An 11,575-nucleotide genomic window follows, 5' to 3' on the forward strand; every position below is an offset into this window, starting at 1 on the left:
TTTGGCAATTGACTTTTAAATAAGCTTAAAAATGTATCAGTAACATAACTTTTACATAGATTGCTTTATCGTTGTCTAAAAGAATGCTTTAGATTGCTAAAGGAAAATTGATATGTACATTGCTATTTGATTTATTTTGTATTCATGTTTTAAAGAGTATTGTGTTACAATTTCTATTTTTATATATATGACTCTGAAAAAATTCTTTCACAATAAAGCAATGGTGTACCTGTTTTTTTAATAATTGTATACTTAAGGAATCACTATCTAGTTTGTTGTGTATGCCAGGGTATCAACGACAGTTGGAAACGTGGGATAATTTGCATAACGGGAGAAGCCACGGGTGATCCCTTATATTTCCATTTATATGTGAAATAAAAAATTATTAATAAAAAATGCTGTCTAATAGATTTAAAATACACGAGGCATTCCATGTTAATTTCCATAATCCCCGCCCCCTTACGTCAGACACAATGACAGCCGCGAGAGATTGACATGCATATTAGGAACTTGACTTTTTACATTCAATTGTAATTATTGAGAAATCAACACACTTACCTTTCAAAGAGTTTCAAAGAGTTATCACAGAGAAAACAAGGTAAATGTAAATATAAAAAGCAATTTATTGCTTAAGCTAATTATATGTATACATATTCAAGTAATCTATTGGGTTTTTTTTTTATGATTTACACATTTATTAGATACAAGCTATTTCTGAGCAAAACAGCTACCGGCATATACTATAACATTGCGGATAATAGTGGCAACGGGCAGGATCACTGTGAACTTTTGGGGTCTGCCAGGAAGGGGTAATGCCTGGAGATTTCAGGAAAGCACCAAACACACAAGATAAGGAAAGGGGTTGTTCAAAAACTCTTTTGAAGTCTATGAGCATCGTGCATATATATATATATATATATATATATATATATATATATATATATATATATATATATATATAGATATAGATATAGATATATATATATATATATATATAGATATATATATATAGATATATATATATATATATATATATATATATATATATATATATAGATATAGATATAGATATAGATATATATATATATATATATATATATATATATATATATATATATATGTGTGTGTGTGTGTGTGTGTGTGTGTGTGTGTGTGTGTGTGTGTGTGTGTGTGTGTGTGTGTGTGTGAGGGTGTGTGTGTGTGTGTGTGAGGGAGGGTGTGTTGGTTTCACCGATCTCCCGAGGACTATGGTGTGAAAAAACACCTTTACTCCGAGGACGTAAATTTCTTCCGAGGACTTTTTCCACGTCCTCGGAAAAAAATTGCTTGTATCGTCACAAAATATCGAACTACATCACGTGGTGAAATTTGGTGAAAGTCCTCAGAAGAATAGTAAGATGTGAAATTGTGTTACACCATCACACACTTTTATCGTCTGCCATAACACACATTTGATATTTTAGACGCGCGCTGATGCGCGCGCATCCAAACAGGATATTTCCGATGCGCAATGATGCATGCGCGTAGGAATGGCGGAAATGATGAAAGGTCTTGACTTTTACGTCTGAATATGTAAGTATTCACAGTATATTTACTAAACGTTGTTTTCATTAATGAAAAATAAATAGTCTTAGATAAAAAAGACATTTAACAAAGAATTTTAATGCTAGTATCTGTACTTACATGTAGATGTAAACAGATAGGACATACACGAACATTAATAGGAAAAGACATAAACAGATAAATGATAGATCTCATTTGACTACTTGAAAACGTGTAATTGAGGAAAAACTGTCAATGAAGAAGGGGAAATGATAAGTACGGAAAACATATGTTTATACCATGTTCATTTCTATGAGCCTTTCAGGTTTTTAGGTGACATTAACTTGTTGACAAAACGCTTGCTTATAATAAACCCCCCCCCCCCCCACCTAAAGATTTTTTTTAAAATGACAAAACACTTGTACAAGCAATGATACCTGGCACTGGTTAACGTAATTCACACGAATTAAGGTAGGATTATTAAAAATGGCAGTTTGTAAATTTAGAATTTACAGAGGGAAGAGCCAAAATTACTGAAAAGGGAAACTAAAATTTGGATCATTTATCTTCACATGACAATCTTAGATTCCTCACTTTTTCATTGTAGAGACTTTTTATTTGGAATCGAAAACAATGTATAGTTCCTTTGACATAGTTTTCAGAAATGGAGCAGTAGATTAACTTGTTAAAAAAGTAGCATGCATGCAAATCTTTAATTTATGGAAAAGCAAAATTTAAAACAAATATTCTATTCTTTTGGAAAAACATGGTTAAGTTTTATGGGTCTGAAAAGCAGTGGTGATCAAGAAAAAAAGACCAACCGTACTCAGTATTTATAACTTAACAAACTTTCAGAAACTTATAAATGGAATATTACGGTAATGGATTTTGTTTATATTTGTTGTTGTAAAACTCGAGATTAGTATGAATACTTTTGCACACTTCAATTCATTTAATGTTCCTTACCTTTCATCTTCAAAACACAAAACTGATCTCCATGTTTGTTTCACGTTCCTTTGAGAATTTTTCACTCATATTAAAAAGCCACCACTTGCCGGTGGAGGGCTGCAAATTTAAAACTGTACTCAGTACTTATGGCTTTTGAGCAGTGAGGGATCTTTTTCATGTCAGCACTTACTGCGACACAGGACCTCAGTTTATAAGGTCTCCTCCAAAGACCGGTCTCCACGTTCTGATATGGGATTTGAATCCACAATGTAAGGATCATCTTACTCCTCGACTTGTCGCCCGCATGGCGCAGTGGTTAGAGCGTCTGCTCTAGAGTCGCGGAGTAAGGAGTTGATCCTTACGTCACAGGTTCAAATCCCACTGTGGGATGTGGAGACCGGTCCTTCGGATGAGACCATATAAACCGAGGTCCCGTGTCGGAGTAGGTGCTGGCAGGAAAAAGATCCCTCACTGCTCAATGGCCGTAAGTGCCGAGTATAGGACAAAATTTGCAGCTCTCCACCGGCAAGTGGTGGCGTCTCCATATGAGTGAAAAATTCTCGAGAGGGACGTTAAACAACATAAAAACAAACTCCTTGACTCTAAAGCAAATGCTCTAACCATTGCACCATGCAGGTGACTTTGATCTCCATGCCTCAGAGGAAATGACTTGATAGCCTCTTATAGGAGTAATTGTCACTGACTATATGCACTACCTATGTAGTCACATAAACCAAATACTGCTGCTCTTTGAGACATAGTTTATAAGTCTTATATAATGCACTTAAAATAAGTCAAGATTCCACAGAATTTCAAACATCCCATTCATTCTCAGAGTTAAAAATAATCAATACCTCAGGAAGTTTCGACAATTCTTAGATTTGAAAAATATTTGCTCAAATTGAATTAGATTTCATATTTTATTCTGTTTATGTCAAACATGATGTTCTATTTATTAACAATTGATTTCTCTCCTTGGTAAAATGATTTTTTACTGTTTATTTAACGTCCCTTCGAGAATTTTTTACTCATGTTAAGAAGCCACCACTTCCCTGTGGAGGGCTGCAAAATTAGACCTGAACTCAGCACTTATGGCCATTTATATTAGCAGTAAGGGATATTTTGTGCAAACACCTACTGCAACAAAGAACCTGGGCTGGGATTCATAAACATACTTAAGATTTGTGCTAAGTTTCACACTTAAGTATAAAATAAATTCTTAGCTAAGAAAAAATTCTTAAGTCATATTCATATAAATTCTAAGTGCAATTCGAAGCTAACCCATATCAAAAAATAATACATAAAAGTATATTTTTAATATATTTTTAATACAATCATTTTCGTATTGTTTAAAATTAATACAGAAAAAATATATTATTTTTGTATCACCAACAAATAGGTAGATTATTTTTGTATTAAAATCTGACTTTGATTTTTTACAGGGTATTATTTTTGTATTTTTTGGGACTTAGATTATTTTCAGTATATCATTTTTGTATTTTTGTGGACTTAGTTTTTTTCAAGTGTATTTTTTCTGTATTAAAATTGAACTTAGTAATTTTACAGAAAATTACATACAGTTAATCTGTATTATTTTTGTATTAAAATTGAACTTAGTAATTTTACAGAAAATTACATACAGTTAGTCTGTATTATTTTTGTATTAAATTTGGACTTAATAATTTTTCAAAAAATACTATACAGTCAGTATGTATTTTTTTTTATATTTATTTTGGACTTAGTGTTTTCTTTTACTGAAATTTGTATTTCTTTGAACTTAGGAAAATTTACAGAAGTTCTTGCAATAAGTCTGTTGGAATTAATATTTTTTCTCAGATTTTATTAATTAAGACCACTGCTATAAAGGTTGCTTTTATACTATTTACATTTAATTGCTATTTAGAACAGAAAACTTCAGTAGTTTTAATTTGTTAACTAAACAATTTCATTTTTAAAACATGTCTTTACTAGGTGTGAAATTGTCATTTGGAAAGAGATAGATACGTCTAAGGGGACACCTGTGCTGTACATGATACTTGTAAACACGCGGTAAATTTTGAAGTTTCAGAGTTTCAGACTTTCTTTTTGTGTTGAAAATTTTACAGCGTGTTTACAACCGAGTGTTTACAACTATCGCCAACAGCACAGGTGGCCACCTGCAGGCTAACAATAGACGAGTACATGTTATACTACTCAAAGAAATAACATGATTTACCCGTGAAAACACATCCCAACCAAAACAAAAACAAACAACATGAAGAGTTCCACTAAATACAGTACCTACGATGTTTTCTTGACTATACAACTCAACGTAGTATACATTATATTTAATTCAGTACGTATTACAATTACATGGAATAGAACTATTTAATTATCCGCTTTTAGAAAAAAATTAAATAAGAAATTATTACGAAAGAATATCATAAAATAATATAGAAAATGTTGTGAAATTGGTGTAAAGGATAGTTGTTAAACATTATTTCAATCTCTGGTACCGTATGTATGAGTTAAGTTGTCCATCAAAAAGGCTATATATTATGTATCTCCCGCTCGTTTTGATCATTATATTTGAACTTTATGGTCTACTTCACAGGTCAACTTGAATATAAAAATGGCTGCTCTCAGCGGAAATGATGACCGGAAATAACGATGTTTCGTAATCGGTAAATTCCGTAAGGAATAAAAAATGATTCTGATAATTAAATTGAACATCGTTTTTTTCTAACATAATTTTAGGTTTGTTCAATTGATTCAAGATATTTAAAACCATGTAAATATGTTTTCTCTAACTGTTCCGATCTCAACATCGGTAATTTTCGTATATGTGACACAATATGATTGGTCAGATTTTAAAACTCTTCCGTACTGTTCTCTGATTGGTCAACAATATTTCACCCACGCCATTTTGAAAATTCTTCCCGGGACGTGTTGAGAAAGCTGGAGGTGATTTTGAATAAACTCTCATTTGCTCGCGAGTAAAATGGATTGAAAAACAGAAGTGCAGCATAATAATGGTACACAGGATCATATATATGAACCAAGGAAAGCAAATACATAAGGAGACTGACGTTTTTTAGGCATCATATCTGGACTTTTCTGGTGTAAACAACGACAGTTGCGGTAAGATTATGTATATTTTAGCACATTAAAGTTTCAGTTTTTTAAATAATAACTTAGTACAAAGATAGAGGAACAAAGAATGCCTTTTTTACCCATTTTGTAGTATTGTAGAAAGATAAAATAGTACGGTTATTGGCCATATGGGGAACAAGGGTTTTTGTGATAAATGCTGATTGGGGAGAGAGGGGTGGAAGATGGGGGTAATTTTCAAGCCTTTGGCTTCCTAGTTCTATTTCATTCCAAATTTTTCAAGTTTACCATAGACGAATTATTTATTTTCCCTTCAAAAACAATTCTGTAATTTGTATAAACTCAATTTTTTTCGGGGGGGGGGGGGTAGGTTGGGTTCGGGGGGGGGGGGGGGCAGTTTATTTAAATAACATTGGGGCACACATTTTGTTTACTCTTTCAACATTTTCAAGGACAGATTGTTTATTACAAATATTTTTTTAAAAATATTTTATAAATCAGTCCCCCCCCCCCCTTTTTCTTCTCCAGATTGTCAAATCAAATGGTTGTCCCCTAAGAAACCCCAGATTAAAGAAAAGTAATTTCAATGGTACAATTGTACGGAATTTGGTGAACTCCGCTGGATCTTTTGGAACTCAATTTATATTTATTGTTAATTTTAGTCAGCAGAACATTGAAGAAAAGCTGATTAGTCATGGAGGAAGAAGATCCCTCTCAAGAAAGTATTGCAGGTGTGTGAGCTAAACAAAATCTATATAGAATTATTTTGGATGTGAAAATGTGTGTTTTGTTGAGGTTATGGTTCATTAAATTTTATCATTATATCATTCTGTTCTATATTTCACAGTGATGAAGTCAGATGAGATGACAGGTTTTGTGATTTGAAGATGGACTTCTGCAACAAAGTAAACACTCCTCTACCTTTTCCATACAAAAGAAACAGCAAAGCAGAGAGATCGAAACATGTGGTAAAAATACAAAGAAAACAGGATTAGTTAAACTTGTGAAAAATATCAAGACTATTGAAGAGCAGATTATATGTAAAAAGAAAGACTACAATTGGTAGCTGAATCAGTAGCCTGGCCACATTAATTACTTTTTAATTAGCTATCTGTACATTTAAGGTAATCTGACTGAGTAACTAAAATTGTTATTTAACAAATATTTCAAATAAATAAAAGATTTTTGAATAACAATCAATAGATGCTATTAAGAACCTCAATCTCCAACCCCTTTTCTTCAAATAACAATTTTTGCCCATGATCATTTTTGTAGTTTTTAAAACTCTGTTTTGTATTATTTTAAGCATTTAAATGTATTTTTTGTCTATCATTCTTGTACTTTTTTGATATTTTTGAAATAAAATCCTTCATGCTGATAAAAATACAAAAACAATACAAATTAATACAAAATTAATACATTCTATATTTTTTTTTCATACTTTTTTTGTGTACTGTATTATTTTCATATTTTATATCTTTTTTGTACTTTTAATTTATCCAGATGAAAAAATACAAAAATAATATATGTGATACAAAATTAATATATTCTATATTTTTTTTGTATTTTAATTCTTAAAGGTGAAAAAATACAAAAATAATATATGCTAATACAAAATTAATACATTCTGTATTTTTTCTATACTTTTCTATGGACTGTATTTTTTTTATACTTTGGAGAGGAAAATAGAGAAATAATACAAAAGTACAAAAACAATACGTTTTTACAGGTCATGTGTATCATTTCTGTATTATTTCGAAAAAATAAAGTATATTAAAAATATATTTTTCTGTGTTTGGCTTTTAAAAAGTCTATTATTTTTGACCTAAATTGGAACCAAGATTTAGAGGGTTCCAAATTTGGTCATTAAAAATATACTTTTTTTGTATTATTTTAGTATTTTTTTCTTGTATTATTTTTGTATTCATTTTCGATATGGGAAGTTTAATTCTGAGAAAATTATAGCACTTAAGTTAGGTCACCCTAGCAACGCATACAATTTCCCAAACAAAAAGCGCACTCTTTTGTGATGGAGGTATTTAGTTCCATGTGTATTACATCACAACTGATACAACTTTGTCATCAACATTGCACAATACTGCATCTTACCAGTTGATAAACATCTCAAAGTCAAAACAAGTTTCTAGTTGGATGTAATAGCATGGTTTCTTACTGAAAGAGTAAAATGTCTTCTGTAAAGCATTATTTTTATTTTGATAAAGAAAACTTAAGTATTTCTTATCTACTTAAGACACCTCCTGAGGACACTTAACTTTAAGTCAATACTTAAGCACTAAATATGTTTATGAATTACACTTAACTATTTCTACCAAATTTAAGTAATACTTAGGGGACTTAAGTATAAAAAATAAAACTTAAGTGATTTTTTAAACTTAAGATTATACTAAGAAGTTTTATGAATCCCAGCCCTGCTTTATACGGTTTTATCCAAAGGACCGGTTTTCAGGTCCCACAATGGGCTTAAAACCCTTGAAGTAAGGATCAACTCCCTACTTTGCAACTCTGGAGCAAAAGCTCTATACTCTATGCCACGTGGCGACTGGTAAATTGATAAACATGCACTTAATATGTTGACTCTACCACAGGCCTCTATGTGACCTCTAAAATTTAGGCACCAACTGGCTCCTTATGAAAAAAAAAATTTAGTCACCAATGCAAATTTTTTCCCGCCAGGTAAATTTTTCTTAGGCACCAATCTAAAAACTGATATTAGTCGATATTAGAGACATGTCCATTGCTTCTTTTCGGCTCTTTCTAAAAAAAAAAAATTGAAAATGTTTATAGTTCAGTAATTTGATGATCACCAAGCCAATTTAAAATGGTCGCCAATTTGGCGAATTCTAGAAAAATTTTAGGCACCAGTCATAATTTTTAGGTGCTATGGCGACTTAATTAGTCGCCAATTAGACCTATACCATATATCGCATACCCTGTAATTGTTTTCACTATCTGCACATTTTTGATTTTTTTGCCTTTACAAATCAACTTGGTTATAAAGATACATGACTGTATAATTTTTGTAAAACAGCTGGATTTTTAAGTTAAATTTCTTTTGGTTTATAGCTAAGAAAACTTAGATATTATAGCTAAAGGACTGGTTATTAAGGGACAAGCTTAAGTATTTCTGACTCATTTATTCTATCCCCTTTAAAATTACCATGGGGCTATAGATACAGGTTGGTCATGTGATCAAATCCCATGGAATCCAAAGGGCTTTATGGTAGGTAACAACATATGACTATAGTCCCATAGATGATAAAATATTATACTTTTCATGTTACATTTTGCCCATATATGAAGCATTAGAGTATTATAAATTGTGTATAAAACATTAATGTTTTTACTTTGAATTTCAAATGTCAAGCGTCACCTGTGTGGCACAGTGGTTAGAGCATTTGCTCTAGAGTCGCGGAGTAAGGAGGGTTCGAATCCCACTGTAGGACTTGGAGACCGGTCCTTCAGATGAGACCATATATATCGAGGTCCAGTGTCGCAGTAGGTGCTGGCATGAAAAAGATCCCTCACTGCTCAATGGCCCTGAGTACCGAGTACAAGTCAAAATTTGCAGCTCTCCACCGGCAAGTGGTCGCATTTCCATATGAGTGAAAAATTCTCGAGATGGACGTTAAACAACAACAACAACAAAAAAAATCAAATGTCAAGCTAGAATAAGGAACTACAGCATTGAACTATTGACCCTTTTTAGTCATTCATAGTTATAAATGAGTCTCCTTGAATCCTAATATTTCTCAGGAGAAAGCACTGCAATTTTAAATAAGTGTTTATTTTCTAGAAACTTTTGTTTGTGCAGGTGTATCAGATGCATTCCAAAAGTGTTCAGTCACTGAAAATTTAAATACAGTTGAACTTTGGTATCTCAAGCTGATAACTTGAACACCATGGATATGTCAAAGTTAACTGGAAGTCCGAACCACTTATTTTTAAAGAAATTAACACTCGATATCTTGAATACTCCTATATCTCTAAGTTTTTTCAGTTCCATCTATTTTAAAATAATGAGGTTTGACTGTGCATGTTTCTTATTTAGCATTTGATGAATTTCATATGAATCACCAACAAGTTTTCACATTTTGATGCAAACTTTTATAGTTCTAAACAACCACCCACTCATTAATTAATTACTACATATAATTTAAATAAAATAAATTAACAATTAGTTAAAAGTTCATAATTATATACTTTTTACCAACTACAAGATATTATATACATAATTTAAATAAATTTAAATTGATCAGAAATGTCAAAATGGAAAGTTTGAGAAACCTGGCTTCATTTACTGGACAGTACTGAAATTGTAGAAAAGAAGTTCATTCATTTATCAATTTTATGATTCGTTCTAGGAACAGATCAGAAAATATGTTTCAAAAATAGGTAGTATCTATTAAAATAATTAAAAAATCAAAGTGAAGGAACACTTTAGCATATGTGCCTGCCTGTTCATCTATTTGCAATCATACTAATAAATATACAAAGCTGATGTATCAAGATAATAAATGCTACTATATAAGTGAAGCATTTCAAGTAAATCTTTTGGTTGTAACCATTATAGCATTTTGTCGTGTTAAACAGAAAAAGTAATCTAACTATGAAGTAGCTCCCAAGTAGTTCATGTGCAAGTACTTCAAAGTTTCTTTGTAACAACCAGTTTTGTACCCATTTTTGCAGATGAGTAGGGCAGTATACATGGACCATATTTAAAAGCTTTAGAGATATTTATGAAATAATGAAAAAGTTTGGTAAAATAATTATAATTTCATTGCCTCAATTGATATAATTCATGTTTCTTTGGATTGAAAAATCTTTATATAACCTTCAATAAAAGTCCTTAATTATTTCCTATGTATCTTAAAACACGAGATCTGATTGGTTAGCAACCAGGGTGTAAATTTCCTTACACCCAGCTAAAGCTGGGGTGGGGTGGGTGGGGTTAAATAATGTGACATCACAATGAATAGTTTCTATATCAAATAAACACCATACAACATGATGTCACGACGTATTGAAGCATGTAGTAAATCAATAGTTTAAAATATTAGTGGAATTGGGTTTACAGAGAAATTATTAGGTTATATAGGAAATAAAGATTTGTTATCCAGGTGTAATCAAGGGTGTACAAAGATTTACCTGTTAGCAAATATAACCTATCACTGATGGGTCGTATTTTGGCTGACTTGCTTCATACCAATTGTTAAGCCTTTGTTTATATGCTAAATTTGACTATTGAATATTCCATCTACTTGATCAATATATAGGGCTCACAGTGGGTGTGGCCGGTCAACAGGGGATGCTTAATCCTCCTTGGCACGTGATCCCACCTCTGGAATTTCAGGGGGTCTGTGTTTATGCAGTGTTCAAAGATTTGTATTGTTTGTAATTTTTATGAAATACATCACTGTTCATTATCTTCTCTTTTTCACTCCATATCCATACCCCGCAATCATAACTTTGACCTTTTGACTCCAGAATCAAGAGGAATCATCCTCTCCACTGGAGTAGAGACTGATCTTAAAGCCAATTTGAAAGCAACTAAATCATAGACACAAATTTAATTTCTGATGTACACATACCCTAAATTAAATTAGTGACTATTGTCTGCCCCAAAATAAATACAGGGACCCAAGACTTTATCTTTAAAATAATTAAAAATTCTTTTAAACAATGTATAAGTACTGCACAACAAATGTAAATCACATAACACATAAATATGCATAGACATTTAACACATACAACAGGGTGATTGGGCTATGTGTATGTTTAAGGTGTGCAATAGAACATCTCCTATGACACGATACAATATTTTACAAGATGGTGTGTATATATCGAATAAATTATGTGATATTTTGTTATAGTATATTACTATATAGGTCTCTGGGTATTGCTAAGAGACCCCTAACATAGAATGAAATGCAAGTTGGGACCCATGCATGTAGTTTTCTCGTTTATTTGATTAGAC

The 11,575-nt window shown here is 31.7% G+C and overlaps 1 protein-coding gene and 1 long non-coding RNA gene across 3 annotated transcripts in view; both read left to right on the top strand.

The window, feature by feature from the left end:
* LOC133204042 (coiled-coil domain-containing protein 158-like) overlaps positions 1-11,575 on the top strand; it is a 128,013-nt gene that overhangs the window by 81,108 nt on the left and 35,330 nt on the right. The window contains exon 4 of one of the 2 annotated variants that reach the window (XM_061339828.1): positions 702-843. The exons of the other annotated variant lie outside the window; for it this stretch is intronic. Within the exon in view, the coding sequence (XP_061195812.1) occupies positions 702-813 (112 nt within the window). The 3' untranslated portion in view covers positions 814-843. Of the gene's footprint in view, positions 1-701; positions 844-11,575 lie in introns of those variants that run through there. 2 annotated transcript variants of the gene reach the window in all.
* LOC133204051 (uncharacterized) lies at positions 5,165-6,659 on the top strand. The gene is made up of 3 exons (XR_009723520.1): positions 5,165-5,610; positions 6,243-6,311; positions 6,428-6,659. It is a non-coding gene; the product is annotated as an uncharacterized LOC133204051 (long non-coding RNA).

The sequence above is a fragment of the Saccostrea echinata genome, unplaced genomic scaffold (genome assembly GCF_033153115.1).
Source record: "Saccostrea echinata isolate AGI-Se365-2 ecotype Australia unplaced genomic scaffold, CSIRO_AGI_Sech_v1 ptg000052l, whole genome shotgun sequence".
Taxonomy (NCBI): domain Eukaryota; kingdom Metazoa; phylum Mollusca; class Bivalvia; order Ostreida; family Ostreidae; genus Saccostrea; species Saccostrea echinata.